The sequence below is a fragment of the Toxotes jaculatrix genome, chromosome 11 (assembly GCF_017976425.1).
Source record: "Toxotes jaculatrix isolate fToxJac2 chromosome 11, fToxJac2.pri, whole genome shotgun sequence".
NCBI classification, from domain to species: domain Eukaryota; kingdom Metazoa; phylum Chordata; class Actinopteri; family Toxotidae; genus Toxotes; species Toxotes jaculatrix.
The window spans coordinates 11,052,659-11,080,199 of NC_054404.1; the positions used below are offsets into that span (position 1 = coordinate 11,052,659).

Here is a 27,541-nt window from a genome sequence, read left to right on the forward strand (position 1 = left end):
TGTACAGTCTTCCTCTTCTGCTTCACCTCAACATGTTTTATTGTGTAGTTTTGTGCTGTTACTTTTGTCAGTGAGACTAGGTATTTTTAGTCAGACACACTTTTGCACTAGAAAACATTTTCCAACACCAAATATGTGTTAATCCTCAGTAGAAAATAGTCCCCAATGAATGCGTTGTTAACACCTGCTTGAGTAATGTTTGTTAAAAATTACAGTGCCCAGTTGCTCTGGGAAATCACTGAAACTATACCTTGGTGACCCTTTGTTTTTTTTGAGATTTACTCCAGTAAGAACCAATGGGCTTGCAGCTGAGTGCCACAGGCAGGGTAGGTGAGTCTGAAAGTAATAAGAAAGAGGACAAATGCATTTTTGGTTTTTGTCTCTTCACAGGATTTATAAAATAAAAAGTCTAACATGCCCATTTTTTTTAAATAATAGAGGAGTTTACTGTACACCTGCTTTGTCTTTTTTACCTGTCCTTGTCCAGCCTCCATCCATCAGGCACCGGCACTAAGCTGTTGACATTTGAGGATTACGATTAGCCCTGAAAATAACTTCCTAAGAATTAAGTATTTAATGAGATTTATATGTGCTCACTGTATAATTACTGTTAACTGAATTAGTTATTTTTTTTCCAATATACATTTGAATTGGTGTATAGTCAATTTGAATCAAGAAAGGAAGAGTTTATAATTAAACCACCTTAGCTCTTGACTTGCAGGTTAAGGGCATTGTGGATCCACCTAGTTGATGGTTTTTCTAACCTTTCCAGTCTCCCAGAAGCCTCTCCATTGTTTCTAGGAGACTAAAAGTTGGGCAGTTAAATAGCTGAGGTTACCAAAGTGTTTATGCATAACTTGAAATTTAAGACCCATTTTGTTATAACATGTTAATAGTGGAAATACACAGAGGACGCCTGTGGCTGTGCTAAGAGAATTATTTCTCAGGGAACTCTTGGTAGTTGAGTGAAAGCCGCAGGCCTGGCAGCAGCTGCCCAGTGCTCCCTGTCATGGGGACAGAGGTGTTATGTAAACTGGCTTTTATTCGGAAAATGAGGTCGCTCCCCGAGTTATGAGCAGAATGCCCCTCACTGCCACGCTTTGGCCCCCTTCCAAGATGTCTTCCACTTGCACTCATGATTTGGTTCTGTTCAGTGGACTAATCCTTTCAACAGTCAGCCCCGCCTCTGATTTGAGCGATCAAAACGATGCATTGAATGACATCTTTTTGCTATGTCTCCCTGTAGAAAGATTAACTCATGGAAAATGTCTTTGCCGGAATGCAGGTTTGTGGATATGTGGGGGTGGATGCTGCTGCTGTGTGTACTGGTGTGTGTTTTATGTGTGTCTCTGAGTTACAGTGGACTCCTGAGTTACTATGCCCCATTCCTGGTCGTAATGCATTCCCCTGGTTCAGTGCTTCAGAATTATAGTTTCCTGGGCATGTTTTTTTTTATTCTTCTGAGAAATTTCAGATATTTTGAAACTGGTAGAATGCTTATTTTCATAAAAGCTTGAAAGCCAAAAATAACGTACATAACATTCATCACTACTACTGCTTTCACCCTCTTTGCCTATTTCTGCTGAAGCCCGAAAATGTGGTTTCAAATCTTAGATGCATTACATTCTATAATCTAAAATGAAAATGTTGTAAATGTGCAGCAATCAAAGTTTAAAACCAATGCAAGGCACTCTTTATTAAGAAGTATAAACCCTGGGAAAGTCCCAAAACTCAGCTAAATCACTTTCATCAGTACAACCCCACAACTATCATTGCACTTTGATTCAAATGTTGCTGGAGTCCAACTGAACCAAACAGATCACCTTTTTCTAGCTGATTCCCGCCCACTAGCACAGGCAAAACAAACAAACAAAAAAAGCAGAATTCTCTCATGTGAAATAACCTTGGCCCGAAAATGTTGTGCTCATGTATGAGCTTATTATAGTAATAAGCATCACCAGCTCATAGTAGTAAGCTGATTGAGAAAATAAGTTTCAGGCCATCTTAAGCAACAGCCCGACATTTTGGGAAATACGATTATTCACTTTCTTGCAGCGAGTTAGCCGAGAAGATTTATGCTACTCTCACATCTGTCCGTTAAACAGAAGGCTTCAGCCAGCAGTTGGTTAACTAGGCATAGCACAAAGACTGGAAACACAGAGAGACATTCTGTTCAGTCCAAAAGTATAAAAAAAATACACCTACCAACACCACCCTGTAAAACAACAACCTGTTTTTTTTTTTTAAACAAACTAAACAAACAAAATATAACATGTTAAACGGTGAGCTTTACAGGACAGAGCCAGGCTATTTCCTCTTGTTTCCAGTCTTTGTGCTAAGATGAGCTTACCAGCTTCTCTGTAGCCTCACATTATAAACACATAGCCATAAAAGTGGTGTAAATTTTCTTATCTAACTGTCAGCAAGAGCACTAATAAGAATATTTCCCAATATGTTAAACTTTTGCTTTCAGGGCCAGTCTAGCAATAAAGAACGTCTAACGTCAGGCTGCTGCATTTGCACGTTTTCCATTACTTAGATTGCATAGATAAAGATTGAAAAGCCAGTGATGGCATACAGATTTGTCTTTTTTGGCCTGCCGTGAGACACATTTATTTTATACTACAATAAGCCAGTGACCACACTTAAACATGGAATGCTCTGTGTGTATCCATCTGTGAAAAATAACAGGGAGGACAGACAGAAGCGAAGAGCTGCTCCAAGAGCATCACAGTTAAGGTGTTGATCAGAAACACATGGAGCCCATTGATTCACATACAGAGCCTTCTTTATCACACCAGGATAATGTGCCTTTTGTTCAAATAGTTATGGTGTCTGTGGAATGTGTGTGCATATATATATATATAGCATCTATTTCAAACTGAATTTTTTTTCTTTTGAATTCTCCTCTAGTTATCTGTAATGATATCTGGCTTGGAATAATGGGAGATAGCATAGTGTTAGTGTAGTAAGCTGACATGGAGCAAAATGTGAGACATATGCTGATATGTAACTGAATCATTTATGTTACTAAACTCAGCTGAATGAAACGGATGTCCTGTTTCACTTTAATAAGTGCAAGTGTTGACATTTCCTCTCATCCGTGCCCCTGTGATTTGGCCATGCCTGAATCTCCTCTTGCATGTATCTGATCTGTATCTGTGGCCATATGCCAATTACTGTGATGGACCTCACACCTCATGCGGCGGTAATTTCAGCAGCAGTCTGTTCTTTGTGACAAATGGTCACCGTAATGTCCCATAATAGTGTCAACACAGAGACCTGAGGGAAGCTGTGAAGTGAGGGCCTCTTCACACCAGAGGCAAATCACGCTTTGAGTAATGTGTGACTTGCCAAAATGCGTGCTTTTCCTTTGGTCGTGGTGATAAACTTAATGACTTGTCATTACTGCAGCCCACTTTGTCTACCATAACAAACATCAGTGCTTGTTGTTTTGACAGAACGTATTTGGTTTTACATCTCCCAGTGTTTGCCTTTGACAGAGCAGTGATCCTTTTCCGAATTGGTTGGCAGTCGTGTGGGGATAATTGTGCAACCACTTTGCTTTAATGTTTTAGTTTGTTGTTGTACTAGGGGATGGGGGTAGAGTAGAGGGGGGTAATGTGTCAAATACACATCGCAAGGTTATAATCTCCCAGTGTTACATCACTGCGCAGCACAGTCTGTGTGCTTCACTCTTGGAAAACAATTATTTTAGCCCTCTGTGGGCACACCCAATTTCCTGCTGTATGTAATTCTAATATTAAAGTCTTAATTGAATCAGGTTACTCTAGATGAGTTCCACCTTTTCAGCATGTACCTTCTCTACCTTTTCACTAACAAATTTATTCTGAGTAGAATAGAATACACATGAGGGCGCAAATAGACTTAACTCACTAAAAACTTTGGAGAAAATGTTTTGCTTGTAAATGAAGATAAACTAATTTATTGAAAAGAAAATGCTTTGAGGATACAATCAATAACAGATATTTTTTTATTCACATAAAAGTCCCAGGTGGACATTTGCAAAAGGCAGGTAGGCTACCACATCCACATCTGGAAGATGGAGTGCTCCCATGGCCTTATACTGTTAGCGTCTCAGCTGTAACAGTTAGTCAGAAACAGTTTAAGTGCCTTGCTGGTGGGTAACTCTGTGGTAGTAAAAGGATGGAAAAGCTGTCTTACTCACTTCACCCAGTTCCTGTTTTTTTCTCCCAGCTGGTCCTGGGATTCAAACCAACACTTCTTTCTCTTCCTTTGCAGAGAATCTGGTTCACAACCTAGCCTGTAGCTTTCTATAAAATTCTAATTTTCCAGTAAAAAAATAAATAAATAAAAAATCCAGCATAATCTCAAGTCCAGTTTACAGTTAACAGCTCTACCTCAAGCCTCGGGCAAAACATTTGTCAACTCTTGTATTGGAAACATGCTTTTAAAACTGTCTAAAATAGCTTGCTAGCCGTCTTTGATTAGTTCATTCATGATTTGATTATTCAATAGTGCAACAGATTATGTGGGCTTAACGTCGCTGGAGACGTGAACCGTCTCCTGGAGACAAATGTTCCAGGGAGGAGAAAGAGCATAGATCGTACATCTGTCCTTTAGCTTTTCTAATCTCTCCTTAACCAGCTCCTGACTTCACTGACAGATATCTTTAGTGATATCATGTATTTATATTTTCCTCTGCCTCCACCAGCTGTATTCTGTCTTCTTGTCTTTGTTCCACTCTCTCTCTCTCTCTCTCTCTCTGTCTCTCTCTCTCTCTCTCTCTCTCTCTCTCACTGTCTCTCTATGCATCCTGCAGTTTGTTAACCCTGTCGATAAACAATCTCTCAACACCACAGTCACACGTTAGCATTTGTCATGAGAGAATGTTTCACATTTTACCCCCATGATCTCTGTGCCCTGGGGCCATTTCTGACACGGCTGCAGTTATTTGCTATGGCAGGGAAGCAGTTTGGATGTGTCACTGTCACAGCAAGGAGCACTACTGAGCTCGCCTGCGTCAGACACGGAGAGGGTATAGTTCAAAAGCCTGTGAAGGGCACAAGAGAGACAGCGAGCCAGCGAAAGGGGACTGAGGGTACTTCCTTTGAAAGGAAATCAAAGTTAAAAGAATGATAAAAGTGTGGTTTCCTGCCAGCTGGTTTGTGTTCTGTACAGAAATCCCATTCTTCCTCTCAGTTTTTGCTGAGACAACAATTGGACCACTTCCTGTTTTGGTAACTGTCACACTTATAACCCTATCTCTGGGAGGCAGTGCACTGTTACAGTGACTTTACAGCAGGTAAACTCACAGCTGCTCTCGGATTAAATATTGAAACTTGATGAAATGACTGTTAAAACTCCCAAATGCATGACCAAGAGAGAGCTGTATGAAGACAGTATATCATCGGCTGAGTTAGTTGTCTGTCAGTTGTCTCTTCTCAAATGGATTTTGCACCTCCTATCATCTGATTAACCCTTCTTTAAAACTATGAGTGTATTGCCTAATGTGTGCTAGATCTTTATTTTCCATTAGATTAATTTTGAAAGTGTCTTATATAATACTTTGTTGTATGAAACTTTTCCCTGCCACGCCATTGTGCCAGCACTGTAAAACGCAGGCTGGAGTTAATAAAAAGAAAATAAACAATAGAGTTTTCGGGGCAGTTGCTCGTCACATTGCTTTATGTAAGCTTGTCTTTGCAGCATGAGAGAGAAACCAGGTCACCACTCATTTTAGAATCTCGTTCCCTCATGCTTTATCTTATCTTTATATTTACATCCTATGGTACCTTAGCATAAACTCCTTTCAAAACACAACATTTTACCTTTCTACTGTATTTTGCATTTCTACAGAAAAAGATCTTCAGTATATCTGGATAACAGAAAACTGATCAGGATCATACTAAAGAATAATGGCAACAATACCAGCAATCGCGTGTACAGTGACAACACTTTGGCTTTTGTTCGTAGCACAACTACAGTGTCATGAGGGTCAGCAGCCATACACTGAGGCCTCAGGAACCAGAACAGGATGGTTTGCCTTTCACTGAGAGGGGAGGGAGGAATCAGAGGGTCAAAGGTCAGATTTTCACTACAGCATGATGTCCTGTTAGCACACCAGGGCCAGAAGGCTTTGTTAGCTCATACTAAACGCTAATGTTCTCTTATGTAAAGACTTCTTAGTACTTCTTAGCTTACTATAAGCCATAAGCTTAAATGTAAATATATAATCACAACTGTATGGTAAATCCTCTGTATAATATATATGTCTATCATATGCAGTGCCAATATACAGTTGGTCACTGTTCCTTTTTTATGTTCACATATTTTAATTTACAAGAATGTTGCTGTTTACAAAGTAAATGATTTTGCATTGTTGATTGTTGTTGCGTTTGATTGAAGGAACTAGAGATGGAATGATCAGTTGCTTAATTAATTAGTTGATCAAAAGAAGGTTAACTGGCAACCTTTTCTGTGGCAGTCGATTTATTGTTTCAGTCCTTTTTTCAAACAAAAATGGCTTTTCATGGTTCCAGTTTCTCAAATGTGAGAATTATCTGTAGTTTATTTCTTACAGCCCACCAGATTGTATTTCTTTGAGTTTTGAACTGTTGGTTAGACAAAATAAGGCATTCAAAGAAGTTACCTTGGGATTTTGGAAACTGTGATGGACACTTTCCATTGTTTTCTGATGTTTAATGACCAAGACTTTTAGAGAAAATACTCTACACGTTAGCCAATAATGATAATAATTGCTAGTTTCAGCCCTAGCTGCAGCTTTTTTTGTGGAGTTTTATAAAACTTACATACTAAATTACTGATAGCCAACAGCTGACAACTGCATCTAATTGGAATTTGAACTGCCTGATTAAGCTACTTTACAGACTTAACAGACAGTTCACCTGAGGTGTTTAAATTATTTTCTACTCCTTAACAGTTACCATAACCTTGTCTCTCTCCACTCATTAACAAGCTCAGAAAGGCAGAGGGTGAAAACGACCTCACAATGGACCGGAGACCCACACTTCAAACCAGCCGACTCATACATCCACATCAAACCGGCAACTAACTTTCGTGCTTATCTCCACTGGCTGATCGGTATGTGGTCGAACTAATTGCTGCCTGTAGCAGCACCGACTCTTGTCACACATGAACAACAGAGATTCTTCCGTGATATGAGACAGACTGACAGAGAGGACGGACAAGCAGACAGGCAGACAGAGACACTGTGAAGCTGCGAGTACTGGCACATGGGATTGGATTTGGTGTCAAGAGATCAGGGACTGACACTGCTGGCTTTGTGTTGCGCTTGAATGGGCACCTTAGGGAGAAACTGCAGCTCTGAATGGGCACCATTGGGGAAAGCCCTAGTGGTGGGAATGGAGTCTGGTAATTAAGGCAGCCATTGTACGTCTGTAGGATCTGCTAGACAGAGAGGTCAGGAAGGCAGGCCTGTATTGTTCCCCCAGCAGGGCCCTCACTGCATCACAGTGGTGCATCAGACTGAAGTATGTTTGGATAGAACCTTGGATCTTACAGACAAAAAAAAAAAAAAGAATTACAACAGCAAACCACACAGGCCGCCCCATATAGTCTGTTTGTCTAAATGTCAACATATAGCCTATAGGGGCCTCTACTGTGGTTTTGATTTTGAAACAGTTTTCTCTCTCTCTCTTTATGTTTACTGTAGCTATTTTGAAGTCCTTCTTTAGCAGGCTACCCAGGAGCTCCAGTCCTCTTAGGAATCAAGACTGTGTTAACCACAGACTGAAACACAGTTTTGGTCAATATGTAACGCCACAGGGTGTGTGTGTGTGTGTGTGTGTTTGGTTGAAGTGAGCCTAAATCACCCTAACAGTATATTGTAGTGATGTGCTCAATCACTACTCAAGTTAAAATTAAAGTAGATAAAAATAACAGTGGAAAGTGCTGTGCAGAGACAGCGGAAAACCCCCCCACAAAGGGCTTATTCATTACTGCCATTAAATAATATAAAACACTATTCACAGTGTCAGAGATATATTTAGATTATGTAATAAAGGAAGCAAAAAGAAGTTCAACTCCTTTTAAACATTTCCCTGTAGATCTTACTGAAAATCAGCCTCTGCATTTAAGATTGTTGGAAAACATTTGCCGTATACCATGGCAAGTTACATGAATATGAAAATATAACGAATCAACTAATTAGGCTTTTGTCAAAAGAGTTAAATAATATGAACACGTCTGCTGAAACTGCAGCACAAGAAATATAATGAGACAGTGAGGACACTGTATTGAGATTTTTATGCTTTTGGAGTGAGGCTATCTCCAGTGTGAAGACTATGGTTCTCGACAAAAGTAACACACTTTCTTAATTATACTACTAGATTTACATACATGTTTCTTGTCACAATGTGTTCTAATTCAGGTTTAATTTTAGGTCTTATTTTTTCACATCACTCATGCACTACTTCTATAACTTTCAAGTGAAAATAGATTTTGCTGACTTCCCCTTTCCTTACTGTGAAAAAAAATGTCCAGCATTTCATTTAGAAAGGTTTTCTGTCTCTCGTCTCTATCTGTATGCACGGCCCTGTAGTGTGTCGGGAAGTTTCTGGCAAGGATGAGGGCTTGGGGGTGGGGGGTGGGGGGGGCTTGCACCATGGGAATGTTTTTACAGAGTGACCCCTGATCTTCCTTCCAGTCGCAGCAAAGTCTCTGAAGGCCCTGCATCTGTCTCTCCTCTAACACTCACTCAGTCAGGTTAACCGAAGAGAGAGACAGAGACTACCATGTAAACAGATAAGGCTTATCAGGGATGTTGGAGACAGGCTGTAACAGACAGCTTTTCTCTTTCAGTGTCATTGCAGGGAGACAACTATCATCACTGTGAAAAACTGCTGTGGCCACTACCTGTCAACATATTTTATTTTTGGGGAGTTACACAGAGAAAGAACCTTTATAACGAGAGCACTGAGAAACCATATAGGGCCATAGGTCCAATATAGCATTGACACCAAGTGACACTGAGATTAGCAACACACGTGTTCAGTATATCCAGCAGAGTGACGCACAGAAATATACAGACACACACGCACTCACAAACACATCCATTCACATAAATACATTTACAAGCATTACATGCAAACATAGACAGCAGTAGTATGAACTTCCTGCGGCAGATGACGAGATGTTTGGTGCACCTCTGTATGCCCCAGTCTGCCACTCAACCTGCTCTTGTCATTCACTGGCCTGGAAACCCAACGCTGCTGTGCAGCTGCACAGCTCGTTGGCCTTAGTGGGACCATAGCTAAGTCCAAGGCTAGGAGAGGGCAGTGGGGGGAAATTCACACCCACGGCCACACTCAGCATTAGCCCTTATCACACAGTAAATATGGTAAGTGTAGTTGTATGGTAAACTTATCCCACGTCTGTCAAAAGAGGCAGCTTCCATGTCAAGCTGGTGTGTTGATGGAACTGAGCTTCTGGGTTCCACCAGGACAGATTCCAAGGCCCAGTTGGCCTGTACTTGTGTTTTCTATGAATGAAGCATGAAGAGAAAGGATTCTGTCAAAAACATCAGTTTTAAAACAAGTAAGAGTGTTATTGGTATGAAGAAAAACACCCACATGCTTGACTCTCAGGGGTACCCATCGGTCTTCCAAGAACATGACACTGAGATCCGTGTCCGATTAGGGAAGCTGGGTTGTGGAAATCTAGGAATCTGGGAATAGGGTTTTGGCAAAGTGCGCGCTGGCATGGTGATACTCCTCTGCAGCTGTCTTGGACATGAATGACGTAGGTCTGTTACTGAGGAGAAAAACTTTGACATACCCACACATACAGACGTGCATGTGAATGCATGGCAGGGCTTGAATGCATACATTGTTTAACAAACCTGTTTAAGAAACCTGGGGAGTAAGATGAGAATATAGAATAATAGTGGTCGGGTGGGCTACCAGTGAAATTTCATATTAATCAATATAAAAATAAAAATCCTCTCATTACTTGGCTTTAAAAATCAAATGTAAGCGTATCAATTGTTATAAAATTGAAATTATGTGCTTACTGCAACACATAATAGAAGACCCCCAGCTTCAGTTTATCAAAACAACCAGAAATTGCAGGTCACCAAATTTCATTTGTAAGCAATAACATCATTAAAGATGACTTAGCTGAGATTTGTTTTAATCTAAATAAACAGATCGGCATATTGTAATGTCCACTATGCCAATTTTATTTTTCTTTTTTTTTTGTTTCCTACAACTAGAAAACATTTTATGATTTTTCTGATAAGCTAAGCCACAATACATTGTCAAAAGTGAAAAACATATGGATGTCAGTGGGTAGTAAAAAAATAAAAAGCTAATCTTATTCAACTGTTAAAAAAAAAAAGCTCTTCTGGGACATTTCTAGAGACTTTGGGGGAAGCTGGGAATCTTGTGTTCTACCTCTACCATATGTGTTTGTTTTTATTACTGCAGAGGTGCTGCAGTGCTTCCTGTATTTCTTTGCATTTTGTTTTATTTGAAAGGGAGTACAAATAGAATTGTTACCATAACAATTTTATGATCCAGCTTACTGTTCATATAAGTACGCTTCAGCAATTTCTCGGTGGGCACTGGTGACATTTAAAAGCAGAAAATACTCGATACTTTCTGGCACAGCCTCTCCACTTATCTACATGACTAATAGCTGTGGGATGTTTTATCTTTGGTACAGCTGTCTTGATTTACCTTTTCCTTGTGTGATATCTCAGCATGTCAAAGAACAGACTAAACATAAGTAATATGCTTGGTAACAGTGAGGGACTTCGCTTGAATCTGAGAAAAAAGTTAAATCTAGATTCTTAACATCATTACAGAAAGCATATTTTTGTGTGTGTGTGCTGTTGCACAGAATCTGTCTCTTCAGTAGAAACACACACACACGAACACTTACTCTGCCAAGCAGAGGCCATTTCCTAGAATGAACTATTTTGGCGTCTCCATGGGGCTGGAAATGGACCTGTGGTTATTCTTTTCACTTCTCTTTCAGTTGGAGTGGTTGTCCTCTCAAAATCCTCCTGTCTGTATAACGGTGAGATAACAAACCCATTTATAAAGACTTGTGACCTCAACCCAGAAACCCACAGGGGAAAAACTTGTAACCCTAAGCATCACTGCTCACTTGATGGGGGATTTGATTATATACTAACAATATACTGTTGTGGTTTCTTTCCACATAACCCACTTCTTTACAAAAAAACAAAAACAAAAAACAACTTCTCTCTCTCTCTGTCCACTACTACCTCTGCTGCTTCCCTAACACATTACACCTGAGAGAGTTTACATGCAGATTTTACCACAGCAGAAATGCCTCATGGGCATATTTAGACCTGGAAACAACTGGGATGTGCTATTGTGAGTAAACCACTTTTTATAGTCTCATGAAATGTCAAGCATATATGAATAGCTAAAATAAAGAGCTTCTAGAATATGAAACCTTTTTAAGAATAGCACTCTGACCCACATGGGTGCAGCAGTGCAGGTTCAGATGAGTGCTAGCTGAGTGAGTGACTGGTGATGGGAAACTTAGAGGTGAAGTCATATCTAATGAGTTCACATACCATTTGCTGATTAGAATATTAGAAAAAATAATGTATCTTTGTGAGTATTTTCTCACTATATAAATACATTTGCATATTCTAGGTTGACAGTTTACTTGTCAGTGTGTTTTTTTTTGTGTTTGCTTTATATATTTTGCACCCTGCCAGAGCAAAGTGTTGCAAACAGCTTCTTGAAAGTACTTCTCTCCTTTCTGCTTGTCACTACACTACTTACAGTGTAGGTGACTGAGTAACCTACTACTCATTGTTATTATTAAGTGCAGAGCTGAAACGATTAGTCAGTTAATCCATCAACAGAAAAATAATACGCAGCTATCGTTTTTCAAGCAAATATGCCAAACATTTCCTGGCTCCAGCTTCTTCATTTTGAGAATTTGCTGCTGTTCTTTGCCTCATGTGATACTAATTTAAACTGTTGGATGAACAATACAGGACACTTGATGCCATCACATCAGGCTTTGAGAAAGTCTAATGGACATTTATGACCTAAGTTTTACACTGTGTGTGTGTTTCTGCATACACAAAAAAGTCTCTACTAAAGTTATATCGGGAGGATAAAATTCACACATGCATTTGCTTGGTGGTAGAAATGCTAGTGTGTGCACAAAGTGTGTGTGATTGAGCTTATGTGCAGTACATGATTGTGTAATGCTGCAGTTTATATTTAGAGACAACTGTACAAGATAAGAATGCTTATCTCAGCAGTTGTAGATGTGGAGCTGCAAAGCAACAGCAAGAATATGTTACCAGCCACAGTGATCTCCACCATTATGGTTTAGACGCACACCAAGTCACTGCTGTTTGAAATCTTTAAGCAAATGTGTAGCCTGAAAGCCACGCATGCACTTTTGATAACAGGCTTTCTTTTCTGCTGTAACAGGTTGGAGACACAACTGCAAAACCCTGCTGTCCTCTGTGGCATATGTTTATAAGCATCATAGAGTTGCCACAGTTTGAGGCTCAGTGTTAAAAGCTCAATGAACCACACATCTTGGAGGCTTCAACCATACTGAGAAACACCAAACCACATGATTAATAGCTATTTGGTTACTGAAACATTATTATGAAAAGTTCAGGAAATATTTCCTTGTCGTGTCTCAGAGAAGGCTCAGACATGATTGATGCTTTGATCTTTTTTGATGTTTCGCAGAGGAGAACCAGTTCTCAGGTTCAAACCACATCCAGGCCTCTCCCCCTTGCAGCATTCATCAAACCGCTAAGGCTAGCACGCTAACTGAAAGCACATTAAAGCAATTAGAAGTCTTATCAGAAATGCTACGGTTAATGAGCAAACCAAACAAAAACTCCAGAAGACTCAAAGCTAACATTGTGGACTGAACCCCATCCGCTCTATCCGTAAATCTATCTCTTTATGAACTGCAGCCAAACCAAACACAGATCCTGAGATGAGGACACAAGAGTAGAGACACAGATATGCACACGGACACACTTGTGCACGCTCGCACACGCGGAAATGCAATACACACAGGTTCGGGGCCGGTTTGGTGTTCTTGTGTTGCTCTCTGAGTGATGTCCTGGGGGATGCAGGGAGGCAGAGCGGGGCCTGAGCTCCTCCGCTGCTCCTTTGTTTACACTGATGGTTTCCAGATGCTAGCTAGTGATCGGAGCGCTACGGAACGCTGGGGAGCAGCCCAGCAGTTTGGGGCCTGCGCCAGCAAAGCCAGGATTAAGGCAGCTCTATCTGGGATACTTGAAAAACATTGCTTTGCCTTCTAATAACTCTGCAATTGTTTCACTTTGCATGTTGCGATCTTAAATATAAGTGTCACAGATGTCCTCATTTATTGGAGCGACACATGCAATGCACAGTGACGTCTTAGGTCATTAAGTGTAATTATTAGTCAAAAAACGTAGTCGTGGATTAATTGCATCTGACTGTAATTAACATATTTGTTTTACTCAGTAATTTGACTGTATGTTTCTTTAAACAGGCTCCAGCCAAGGCTTTGTTCTGATGCTGATTGCAAAGAGAGATTTAGCACCCTATAATTTCTCTCCCCAACTTGTTTTTCTGTGGCAGCCTGAGTATATTGTCTGTCTCTCCTACGCTGCCCCATTCGGGAGGGGGATTGTTTTTATAAACAGAGGTGCATTGTGCTGGAGTGGGGGCAAATTTATCACTTAAACAGCACACCTGTTCCTCCCGTCACTTTCAGCCTCAGCCACTTTTCTTTACAGGCATTAGAAAGAGACAGCTGCACCAGCAAAGGAGCCGTCCAGAGAGAGAGAGAGAGAGAGAGAGAGAGAGAGGTGAGAAAGATGGCAGGGAAAAAGAGAGGGACGCACAGAAAACAGTGGCTGTATTTAGAGTTCGTAGTGCATGGTGGGATTGATAAATAGTCCCCATAATGCACCTGGCTGAGGTTCTGGCATGGGGTCGGGGCTGTTTAGTCCAGCAGCGGAAACAGCCAATAAAAAAATGCTTGTTCTGTGTGCAGTGGGACACAGCTGAGGTGGTGACAGTGTCATTCTTGTGAGAGACTAGAAGCAGTGGCCATCTGCATGCCCTCACTTGGCCCTCAGTTCTGACTGACAGGCTGACGACTGCATCCTTAGATCTTTATGTTCAGACAGCATGGGTTGTGATGTTCTACTGGATATGATGATTATTGAACTAAAAAAGAGTTTAGACAAAATAGACAACTCCCCCAGGGTCGACGAGTGCTTTTTTGTTTTCTTTCTTTCTTTTTCTAGGAACCAAGGGGACAGGATTACCACATAAGATAATGTAACGTGTGAAAGTATGTGCCTTCTTTGCATATTTTTTATGTTTCACATCCGAACCACTTTGATGTGGTCAACCCAAACCAAACGGCGCACTGAGAATTGTTTTGCAAGTATTATTTGCCCCAAATGACCCGACAAACGTTTCTTACTCCTTCTGGTGTGGTCTAGCAAACAACCTCAGCCTATTCCTTCACCAGTGCATTTCCCTTTGCTGAATGGGAGGCTTATGTTGTGACTCACCGACCTGTCTGGGTCTCAGTGATCATGTAACTTTACGGTGCAGTGATGGGAACATCAAATCATGCCAAAGAACGTCACATTATCATGAAGAACATCGAGGCTTTGTACTCTGTTGTAAGGAAGAGCCTTGGCTTAAACATGAAGTATTAATTTAAGATTTATTATAAATGAACTAATAAAAAGTACATGTTTCCTTTATGTTGCATTTAATGCTTTAGTTTTTTTTTCCCTGATCTCCAAATCCAAACCAGAAAAGTGTATGCACACAATTACTGCAAACAATTTTCCAAAGCCTCAGTGTTGTTTTACTCTCCAAATCCCTTTGTTTTCTCACAGACACAGACAAACCACTGAACGGTATGTAGCATTTGCATAAAAACTAAAGCTTTACTGTCAGCACTGTCTCCTTGTACATGTTGCCTGTGGACTGACTGTGGGCAATATGTGGAGCCCAAATCAACCGTAGGTAGGTGTCTCATCTAATATGTCGAGAAAGTATGAAATCCCATATCCACAGCCTGGAAAGCAGCGGTCTCTAGAATGATTCCTCTTAGGTTTGACTTGGAAGGGACGTCTGATATTAAACCAAGGCTAACCTATCCTGTTGCTTGAGACGGAGGATTAAGGGTTCAGGTTTTTGGGTGAGTGTCTGGGAGTGTACAGTCTGGTGTCTGTCCACTGGTCATTACTCTTAGCCTGGAATGTGAGATCAACACAAATGCAAGATCACCTTTAGGCCTCAGACAGTGGTCTGGACCACATTTTTCCAGTGGTCAGTAATAGACATCTTTTTATGATTTAAACTAGAGCAGAATTTCAAGATGGTTTTGTGGCAAAATGATATTCAAAGTACAGTTTCTGAGTTGGATGCCTGGGCTGCATACCTTTTAATCAATTTCACGGTATTACCTGAATTACCCTGAAACTCAAAGTCATTGCAGTGGGTGTTGTCTAGACCGGGATCACCCACTTGGACACACATCTTCAAATTCAGTAATCTCCCTGGGATAGTGCGCATGCTTGAAATTCCTAATATTGTTCTGTTTATACAACATATGTGTCTTTAAAATCAACCCCCCAATAGCATCGCCTCTGCATTCCTGCACATGATAATGAGTCCAATCCACTGTTGTTGTGGCCAGAGCTACAGCGGTTAGTTAACGCTGTTTTATCCCCCACCTCTCTCCCTCTCTCTTGGTCTCTGAAATGTATTGCCTAATTGAAAGCAGAGCAGCGATTTTACGACTGCCCTCAGTGTTTCTCGTGTTCTGCCCCTATGGAGGCCATCTGCTTTGGATTTAGATTTCCTCCTCCTTCGCTCTCTTTCTCTCAGTTTCTCCTTCCCTTTCTCCACCCTACTGAGAGGGGCTGATTGGAGGGTCTCTCCACACTTGGCTTGGGCGACTGTGGGGCTTGTGGTATTTGTCCACTTTTCTTTTTTACTGTGTATGTGTGTGTTTGTAAGGATGTTGGAGTCTGATTCTAGAGCAGCAGGTTTTTAGACCCCCCTTCATTACAGAGTCCTTGAGGAGCAGGAGGTTGTTTCACATCCAACTCCGATGTTAATTCCTTCTCAATCCTAATGAGCTTTCTCCTGTTTCTGTTCACCTTGTTCTCTTGTCTCATTTTTGTCTCCCTTTTTGTTTTACTGCCTCTTGTGCAGCTCTGTTTATTCTATTTAATGCAGTTTGTGAGCTCATTAATCCTGCGATATAAGCCAAAGAATGATCTGTGTCCTTGTAGCAGGCCTAAACTCTGAGTGGGAGTTGTGCAGGAAACTGTGCGCTGAGACTTTCCAGTTGTGTCTCAAGAGTGTATGAAAACCTGTGGATGTGGAATTTGTTGAGAGTGTGTGTGTGTCTGTATGTGTGCATTTGTGTCTGGGTGTTAAAGGGGAGAGAGAGAGACATTGTGTCACTGTTTGCTTGTGCCTGTGTGTGGCCATGTTTTGCGTAGAGACTGCATCAGTGAATGTGTGTATCACATATGTGTGTGTATGCTTCACTTAACAGTTCACTGGCTGACGTAGTGTGTGTGCATGTGTGTATGTGTGTGTGTGATATGACGAGTCCCTGCTGTGATCTGGAGCAAAGGAGGATATGGTCAACTAGTCGTGGTTAAACTGCTAATCAGTCTTCTCTGTGGACACTGTCCTCTACACACACACACCGACCCTTATCTCAGCGCGCGGTGCTCTAGCCTCGGGGACGTAAACAAACATTGACTCAGTACAAGTCTGCACTTCCAAAGTGACACAACAAACACTCCTCGTCATCTCTTAGCTCGGAGACCGTCAATCGATTCGCTGTTTCAAAGCTTCGCTTCCACATGACGGACACTTAAAATGCTCTGAACGGTTCAGATATGTCCATTTAGCTCTCACCTTGGCTTGAGCATGAATGGCTTTATTTGTAGAGAGCAAAGGAAAACAAAACACATCCTCCCATGCAGGAGCCATCTCCAGAGTGTTATGTGATGTGGTGACGCAGTTCCATTAAATTAGTCATTGTACTGTGTGTATGGTTAGTGTGGTTATTTTCCTGGAAGTCAAGTCTAACTAAAACATTTACTCAGTCCTTCTAGTGTTTACATCTGAGGGTTTTGATTTGTAATCCGCTGCACCAACGTAAATGGAGAGACGGGCCTTGTACGTATGTAAGTGAGGATATTAGCCACTGTCATGAATCTAGCACTACACTTCTCAGCCTGCCTCTCTTGGCAGTGGTGGCACAACTGCCCAGATGTTATTGTGGCGTTCGTTCCCACGTGTTTGGGTGTCCATTGGAATGTGCAATACCAACTGTGCCAGTAAAGTTAATGACTTCACAACCTAAACTCGCCCTTTATGCAAGATCTCCATGAGAGGTAACGTGTTGCAATGGCTTCAAAACAACTGACCACAATGCAAGTAAAATACTCAGACTTTTAACTCCAAATGTCAGGATATGTTTTGAGGTGCAAACTAAATTTGTGTGTATACTATGTAAGGCAGTGGTGATATATTTTACATAAGAAATTTGCTCATTCAGTGCTTTCTCACTCAGGTTTTTTGATCAATTTTTACTGTATTTACTGCCCATTTTAATAATGTAGCAACTGCATTAATGAGATGTTTTCCAAAAATAACAAACAGTATATAAACTGTCTGTTTTCAGTACTGATTAATTTGCTGATTATTTTTTCAAAATTAATCAATGAAAAATGCTTGTTATAAGAGCCCTAGGCATCTTCACATTGCTTGTCCTATCTGGCAATCGGTTCTAGACTCAAAGACATTACGTTTACTGTGACAGAAGACCAAGAAAATCCAAATGTCCAAGAAAAGCTTCACACCGGGACAGATGGAACCAGCTGCAGACAGAGCATAACGCGCAGCCAAAGGCCAAGGCCAGAGCCTGGAAACAGCATGGAGTGGGAGAGGAATGATCATGAGAAGGATGAGTGCTGTTTCTGTCCTGCTGAGTCCTGGCTCCATTATCATGGACAGATTTTGTTTTGTTTTTTTACATTTGAACAAACAGGTGTAACAGGAATTTACCTCTGACTATGCACAAATGTTCAAATGAATAAGAATGATTAAGGTTGGTTTGGTTTGGTCATGGTCTATTTTTCAACTTAGAAATAGTCTGATTTCTTTTATTAGATACAATAGTGGTTAATTTTAAGTCTAGAAGGTGCTCTGTTTTGGCATTTAGGTATTTAAGAGTGAGAATGGCAGCCTGTTTTTATAGTTGGATCATATTGTAACTAGATCATTTGTAGGAGAGCATCCAAACAAAATGCTGCCATGGCATTGTCTTTGAGATTGCCCGTTGATTGCATCAAGACAACCCTGTCAGTGTGTATAGACTGCTGTGCTGCAGGCCAGCAGAAGTCAGATTTTCCAGCCTGTGTGCTGTCACAGTGGGAGATGCGAAGCTGACAGTGGGGTTGAGGTCATGCTGTTGAGGGGCCGGATTGAAGCACAGCCGCTCATACTTAGCGTTGGCGTGCTGGTGCTGATGCAAAGTGCTGACGTCTGTTAGGACAACGCCAGATGCTGCTGATTAAAGTTCCTATTACTCACACACGGGCTGGGACAAAATAAGGGAAGACCAGGGATTCAGAGTGTACCCCTCCTGTCACTCTCACTGCCCCGTATCCCCTACATCCACCCTGAAATCTGCAGCCAATGTTAAATGATTGTGAAAACAATCTGCAGTCTTGCAGGGGGAATCAGTAGTGGGCTGGACAGGTCTGATTTCACTCTAAACGGCGAGCATTTCGTAACCTGGAAAGCTGCCAACAGCTGCATGCTGTGCATTAAAATGACTTCTTTCTGTCATTTTAGATTTCCATCTGTGCATGAGAGCATTTTTAAACTGTGAGATAAAATAACTGAATTCCTCGGTTATTTTACAGTCAACAACTCCATTTACAGTGTTTATCTTCCAAATGGGAAGGATTGTGTTTACCAAAATAACCACTCCCAAGCTGATAATGACCATCACAAGGCAGATGCAAGTTCTGGGATGATTTTTCTTTTTTTGGATGATGGAACTTAAAACTGATTATGACAAACTCTGACAAACTTACTAATCATTGTAAATTTGGGTTTCTTTTGGCAGGACGGAGGACAGTTTGTGATTTATCCTTTTTGATGACTGCAGCAGTACTATTTTGTTTGTGACATGCTTTTAGGGGAAAAATGAATCTTTTCCTCCAGTGCTGTTATACTGGCCTAAATAAAGTTGCCAAAATGAAGTCACTGGAGCGGTTCCTCCCAACAATATTGCCCTCGGGCTAGTGCTTTTTCATGGCTGACTGACTGTTCGTAATCATCTCCCTCATGAGAATCAGAGGACTAATTTAACACAGCTGTAATGGACGTAAATGTCAATTACACAACCACATATTGTGCCAAAGCTGTGTTTATGAGTATGCTGTACGATGAAGTTGGATATATTAGCACGACAAGAATGGACACACCCAGCTGTCAAAACTCACCATCGATTATGAAACGCAAGAGGTTCTCCTTAAAATGTCACTGAATGAAAAAAAAAACAAAAACACTTCTATCTATCTGGTCAAGAATGTAAAAGTAATTCGCCTTGTTCTTTACAGGCCAGACCCAAAGGTGAAGGGCTTACACCCTACCAGGGGAAGAAGAGATGCTTTGGAGAGTACAAGTGCCCCAAGTGTAAGAGGAAGTGGATGAGCGGCAACTCCTGGGCCAACATGGGACAAGAATGTATCAAATGCCACATCAACGTCTATCCACACAAACAGGTACTTCAGCCTACAGTATGACGCTCACTTTCGGAGAATTTCCAGTTAAGTTTTAAAGCAAAAAACATTACTCATGCACTTTGTTTAAGTGGTAGATTGAACCGTCTCAACCAAAGTTAACAGAGTCCAGGCTCTGGTTGCGTGGCTGTGTATAGTCTTGAGGATATTCCAGATGGGCTCATTAAAATAAAATAAAAATCGTACCACTAACAACTGCTTTTTGCCTCTATGGTAATAAACCAGCACTGAATAAACTAATTACATTTCCTGACTGATAAAAGTTTGGGATTATTTACTGAATGTCATCAAATCTTAAAACAAATATTAATGGCTCACAGACACAAAGTAACTCTGGGGTAATTGAGGATTACAGCTGCAGAGATTCCTCTCACATTCAATAACATGAAAAAGTGAAATCATATTCACAAAGATGCTGTGGAGAATTTTTCCAAACAGCGGACGCTCAGAGGGAATTAACATGCTGGTGAGCTGTCTGTTCAGCTTAGCCTCGAAAATGTATAGCCTGTTGACTTAAGAGATGGATCACCTAAGAAAGAATCCACCCTGTTTTCTTCAGCTAGAGATATATTTATCCTCAACACTTCATCTTTTAATATTTATGTTTTTCCACATTCTTCCAATTCCACTTCCTGAAATAAAATTAGGATTACTGCTTGAGGCCCCCGCTCGGTCTCTGAATACCACGACTCACCATGCTCCACTCTGTTAACACTTACATGAAATGAAGCAGGAAAGAGACGCTGCTCGACAAATTTACCCTAAATGTCTGGCAAGGAGTCTCAGCATTCCCAGACTATGGAAAGTTAATGCAATAATTAATTCCAAATCTTCTGTTTACTCACTTGCATCTCCACCAGTGTGACATCTTAACCAATATTAACTGTTCTCTGCAGGAGTGGGAGACTGCTTTCACGTTGCCAGTACTTAAGTATTTCTCACTGAAAACCGTTTTGTTCCATGAAGTCCACTGGTGAGAAAAGCTCTCTCTTCTCTGTCTTGTGGCAAAGCTGCACACAGGCAAGCAAATTCCCTGCATTTGCAATGTCACCCACTTAACATATTTCCCCCCTGTCAGCATTTGAAATGGACCGCTAACCTCTGTGTCCTCAAGTATCAAAGAGCACAGCCTCTCAGCACGGCTCCCTCTCGCCCAGAGTGTTCCCATAAATGAACTGAATATGTATTTTCCAATCCCGTCCACGTGTATAAAATATTTGTCCCTCTTAACTGGGAAATATATTTCTTGCACGCCCAGTGAGCTTGGTTCAAGCCAAGGGCATAATTTCCACTGGGGATGATGACATGCCCCCCTTACTTTTCAAAATCAAATTTGTGCCTCCCCACTTATGCAGTTTTAGTTTGATTTACTCACTGAAAGTTCTGAGTAGATAAAAATGTCACGGACGCCTTCAGTTGTTACCATGTGCTCACTATTAAGGCCTCGGTCACACCAGTATTTAAAACAGCAATGTTTCAGTGGATATAAATCTGTTAAGTTTCTGAACTGTGTTTAACTTTGCTGAACTTTGACGCATGAATTTTCCCCATTGATCAATAGCAAGCTGTCACGACAGTGCTGACCTTTTAGGGAAGAGAGCGCCCAAAATGGAGGAAGCTAAAGTAGCTTATTAGCTGTTGCTTCATCCATCTTTCTTTAACCCTCCTCTGGCAGAGTATAAACTGCTCCACAAAGCAGAAGACAGGGGAGATGGGGGCTCATGGAACAAATACTGTTAAAATCATCTGCTAATAAACGGTGTGAACTTATATTACACCTTTAGTAACAGAGCTAACAAACAAGCAAGGAATTTCCTGACTTTTGAGCAGTGTGTTTTTGGCTTTTTTAAAATTTATTTTATTTTTTGGCCCTGGTTTCGCCTCTCAGGTTACTTAAACGCTGCTTTAACCTTGCGTTTAGCAGAGTTTGTAGACACTACTCATGATTTAAAAGCTATACCTCCTTTGCATGCTTTCGGGACAAAAATTGATTTACAGGATTGACAGTAATAAAATGTTGGAGCTGTTGCTTGTTTTATTTATTTTCTTTTATTGAGTTACTGATCTAAAACAGTATTATCAGTGTCAGTTCTGTATCTGTGAAACTACATTTTTTAGGATAACTGAATTAATCTCACCAAAGTTTAGGCCACATTTTTGTTGCACAAAGAAAAAAATCATTATGTTATTTTCTAGGTTAAAAAGCATTCACACACTGTTTTTTTTTTTTTTGGGATTGTTTGTCTTTTTGTGGTTTAAGAACCCTGAACTACAAGTCCCCAAAACCTAGGCCTACATCCTCGACTCAAACAAACCTAGATTTTTTTTCATCTGCTTCCTGCCTCTGTGCCAAAAACACATACCAAAAAAAGCTGTACCTTATTGATCGCTGCAGGGAAAAATTCTCTCCAGACTGTAGCTTCTGCTACAGAGCAGGCTCCCTTTAGCTTGAGTTTGTTGCTCAAGGACACTTCAGCAGGGAAGCTGCCTGCAGCAGGGGGCTTGAACCCAGCTCCTTCAAACCACTGAGGGGACCCCATAAAATATACATCAGATTTTCCAGCTTTCCTCAACGACCTAATGTCTTTGACGCACCGATAGTAAAGTCTCGATACTTCCTGGCAGACTCATTAGTGGACAACTGAAATATCTCCTTGTAGTGACCCACAGTAACCTGGTTTCCTTTAGTTAGACCACTTGGAATAAATAGCAGTTATGTAAAAAGCTCAAATAAGAAAAGAACAATAGATGAGAAATAAAATTTTCCAGACGGATTGTTAAAAAAACCTCCAAACGTGCTGGCCCCGATAGATTCCCTTTGTCCTCAATAATGAAAGCCATTGCCGTAGCAGTTTGGTGATATTTCCATACAGGTCATCATGATCAAATGCATACTGGATCGTTTTCTTTAATACCAGGTTGTTAAAGCGTACAGCAAGTTTCCAGAGCAGATGGTGCATTGCCATATCTCTGCAGCTAATTGTGTTTAGTACACGTCTGGTCTGTGAAAAATAAGGGAGTGATGTTGGAGGCCAAAGTAGTTCGGCATATAACTCTGGTGCCAAATAAACTGCTTGCAAAAACTGTGTATGTACTGCTTTCTTCAGCATTTAGTGTGACTCATTACTGGTCCTTCGTTTCTATCCACAGCGCCCTTTAGAGAAGCCGGACGGCCTGGACGTTTCTGACCAGAGTAAGGAGCACCCACAACACCTGTGCGAGAAATGCAAAGTCCTGGGCTACTACTGCCGCCGTGTGCAATAATCATCTTCTCAGAGTCAGAGAGCAACTTTTGTGTCCCAAGTCGTATCGCTCATCCTCCCATCAAGGCTGTTAACTTCCTATCTGCCCAGTTCACACCCAGGTTTCCCTCATCCCTGCCCCGCACACAGCATGGCGTCCTTTCCTCCTCACGTCTTCCCCTCTGCCATTTAGCAGCCTCAAATGTAGACGGTAGCTCTAATCCTCCCTTCTCTTGATGCCTTCCTTCTCCACCACAGCAAATAAACCTGCTCAAACCACCAGTGGAACACAGATATTAGTCACTATGCCTTTTTTTCAATGACAGTATTGAAGACTACATCCAGGAATGAGAGGAACATGGTAACTTAGGATCAATCTCTATCTTTCGAAGTGCTCTTCATCAGTAGCAAAAACTTGCCAAAATCAGTGACTTTTCTATGTCTCATGTATCAGAAACCACATAACCCCACCGATCCAACTCGATGTTTAACAACAGCTAATCGTTGTAGTGATGAATTAGCACCAGACATGTATTTCATTGGTGTCACTGACAGTATTGGTCACAATACATTACCTCACCTTGGGGTTTGTTGGCTTCGTGTTTACAGAGATCTGCCTTTCATTTCCCTGCCAAGTGAAGTGTGTGCTAATGTGATGAACATTTAACCCGGGCCTCTCACAATGGTTTAATGTATAGGAGGCCTTTGATGTCTTGCCGTATTAGGGTCAACAGCACATCTTATTAACTGTGAATTAACTGAGGGATAATGTGCCATACATCCCTAGCTTACATTTGGCCTATTTATTTTCTTGTTGTCTAGTGTGCAATTTGAATTTTAACTGGGACATAAAGAAATGTTTTTGTATGTTTGTATATCACATTATTGTGTAACTGCTTCCACGTGTCTTTAGAAACTACTGTAGGTTCAGTTGCGTAGAGTCGCTCCTCGTCTAGATTTAGTGCGTTGCTAACAGATAAGGTTTCAGTCATCCTCCCGAACAATTTTTGTTGCCATGCAAATTCTCAATTATCTATAATGTTAGATTGGTACAGATGTCATATAGGTAAGTTGTGCTCAACTCAAATTGCAAGGTCAACTGAGAAGGAGCTGTAGGAAAAAAAGAGTAGTTTCAGTAACAATAATTTTGCCATCCGCAAAGTTTATTGTCAGTGCCGAAGTCAAATTTTTTTTAAAAGCAAAACTGAAAAAATGAACTGCTTGCCATGATTTAATTTGCATTATGAAACCTGATTTTAGACTGCCCACATGTAAAATGTGATTAGATTTTAACCACAAATTAATAAAATACAAAGGAGATGTTTGAAAGAGATTGAGAAAGACATTTAAAATCAAATTTTTAGATCAAATTGACGCCTGGCAGCCTCAGTGGAGTCAGTGGAGCTAAATGGAAACTTTTCCAAGGGCTTACACCCTATGAAACTATGTCCAGCAGCTGATTGCAGGGTAAAGAGTGTCCAAAGGGAGGTGAAGCTTTGTAGAACTGCAGTGATTTTCAGGTTGGTTGGGAGAAACAATAGGATTTATTATGAAAAGGGCTGATTTGTGATGTGGTGATGCTGAATATTCAAGGATATATTGAAAGTTGTGATGAATTAAGTTTACTCTTACATTCATTTTTAAGGGGCCTACAATTATAAACCAATGTCTTTAAAGAAAGAGAAGTACACATCCTGTTTACGTAGCTCACTGTGCAGACCTAAATCACTACAGAGGAAATTAATGTAGTTTGGACTTACAGAAGTCTGCCTTTAAAGGAACTTTGTTATAGGAATTGTGAACTATTTTATATGTACTGTATTTCTAGCCTTACAAAAGCTGGTTGACTATATTTTATACTGTAACATACTGTATGTGCCTTAAAAAGATTTAAATCATTCTGAAGTATCAAGAATCAGAGGCCATTTGAAATTAGGAAAAGACATATGGGGATAGGCTCAGAGCTGGAGCAGTATATGTGCATGTGGTAACTGTGGAGCATAAAAAGTTTAATGCAGGTTCAAGATGTGACAAGGGACAAGAAAATGACACTGTTCCCCTATTAGCAGTTAGAACTGGCATGGTGGGTGTTCGCTTCAACACGGTTTGCTGAGTTGGAGGCACAGGCTGAACCAGCATTTCTAGCTGGCTATAACAATCCTCCTGTGGTCTGTTGTCATGGAATATCAACAAAGATGTTATTTCTTAGTCGATCCTCACAACAGAACGAAGTCGCACATGAAACTGTGGACCTCACTCTTTGTTTTTTCTATCCATTGTAGTGATGTTTATCCAAGGAACCATGGGTTTTGTCAAGAAATATACATGGTCACTTGCCTTGGTGGGAGAGTTTGCAGTGGCTGATAATGGTACCTTACAGTTTTGGGAAACGAGCATTTAGCTTAGATTCCATCTCTATAGTTAAAGGGGCACTTCAGCGATTTAGCATTGATGTTCCACAAAGCTTCCAAGACACACTAAAGTCTAAATCAACACAGAAGAGTTTCAGATATGGCTCAAGCTCCAAAAACGCTTGGATCCTTCATTTCCCATAATTCAACTCAATAGCATTTTTCCCTGCCTGGTAAGAGCCAACATCTTTAAAACTCCACACTCCCAATTTTGGTAAAGCAGGCTTTTTGCGAAAAATGTGTCTCCACACCCCAAGCGGAAATAACCCTGGTGACATCACTATGACGTCATCGGTGTTATTTTCTCGGACTCGACAAAGCTCCTCGAGAGCCACACGAGACATTATACGGCTGTTTTCACAGTCTAGTACTCCCTCTGACGAGTGAACTGAACTTCATGAGTAAAATTGGTGGAGTGCCCCTTTAAAAGAAGGAATTGGAAGTTATATATATTATCACAAGCTAAAGACTGAATCAGAATGAAAGGTTCCCCTTTTAGCCCGCAACCGCTGGGAACAATCCATATTTTTTTTATCGTTAACATCGTCGTCTTTCTCTTGCTTTGTGTGATGATACTAACCTAACAGGTCTTCACATCTGAACCTTATTGTCCACATCACCCCATGTGGCTGTAGTGAGAGGAATAGATACCAATGATGCCTTATGAACTAACCTCATAAACAAGTACAGATGTTATTGTGATTCACAGAGTTCTGGTAAAAAAAACAGAAATGAAAAATAAGCAGAGAGAAATCCTGTTGGAGAGTTTGATTCCGCCCAGAGACATGTTATGAGGAGGCCATTTTAAATGGCAAATCAAGAGCCAATGGAAGCAGCTGATGCAATGCATTTGAAAAAAAAAAAAAAAGAGAAATCACTGCTTTCAGACATAGTGTCTTGAATTACATATACTTGACTTTTCTAGTACCTTTTCAGTTCAAATTTATTATTTTCTATGATTGAGATGTGTATTTTGGAACATTAATAGATGTTGAAAATTTTAAAGCAATCTGCAAAAACTCAAGAGTTATTTCCCTGACAAAGATAGACTGTTTTATGTATATATTTGATGGCCATCATTTTCAAGGATAGTAGCTCTTTTGAAGTGTTATGCAATATTGAAGCTTTTTTTGTGTGTGTGTGAAGAAGGGCCTATTGCTGAGAAATAAACAAAGCTGGGAGTTTTTTTTTTTTTGTTCTTTTCTTTATGTTTTACAATAATCTGAGGGGTTATCCTGCAGAAATATTTATGGAAAGATTTTTTACAACACTTTTTGTATAGAATATGCAACAAAGTTATACTAAGAAGGAAATATTGATGTATGCATAGAATATTATTAAGAAAAAAAAAAGCTGGTACATAATTAATACCCTTTCTCAATTATAAGCCATTGTATTTTTGTGTTTTGTTTTATGATGTTATCAGTGTTGAATTACCCACAATGTTATTCAGTTGCTATTTGTAACTAATTGTGAGCTGCCATTTACATCCATACAGTCGCATGTATTCATTTTGTAAACAGTAACTACAATATTATGAAGATATATTGTGTTAACATGCAGAAATTTTTTTTTCTTAATTAGTGATGGATACTCACCACTGTATAAGCACGTTAAAACTGTGAGATGTAGTTTGCTTAAAGCAGCAATGACAAGAAACTATTATAAAATGTTACGGTGTTAGTAGTAGTTTAGGGAGTGTATACTTTTGTCAAGAAAGCGTGTGTGACAAAGAACTATTTTAGAGTTTGCATGTGCATGTGTTTGGTTTTGAATGAAATATTATTTTGTGCAATGTATACTTATTTAAATACTCTACGGTAGTTTGCTTCATTACATATTGTTTTTAACATTATCAGTAACTTCTGATTGTTATTAGTCGTGAAGTATTTCATTTACCGCTAGCATAGCCTCTACGAATAATACATATTTACTGAATGTAATGTGTTAACACTTACGTGGTCAATTTGGGAAGTTATGTTTGTATTCTTTACTGTCTGTATCACTTGAGATGTTTGTAATGCAGTATTGCAATAATG

The 27,541-nt window shown here is 40.3% G+C and overlaps 1 protein-coding gene across 1 annotated transcript in view; it reads left to right on the forward strand.

The window, feature by feature from the left end:
- Positions 1-26,492, forward strand: part of zcchc24 (zinc finger, CCHC domain containing 24) — a 32,719-nt gene extending 6,227 nt beyond the window's left edge. The window contains exons 3-4 of the mRNA XM_041049821.1: positions 19,667-19,831; positions 23,000-26,492. Of these exons, the coding sequence (XP_040905755.1) occupies positions 19,667-19,831; positions 23,000-23,113 (279 nt within the window). The 3' untranslated portion in view covers positions 23,114-26,492. The remainder of the gene's footprint in view (positions 1-19,666; positions 19,832-22,999) is intronic.
- Positions 26,493-27,541: the final 1,049 nt, after the last annotated feature.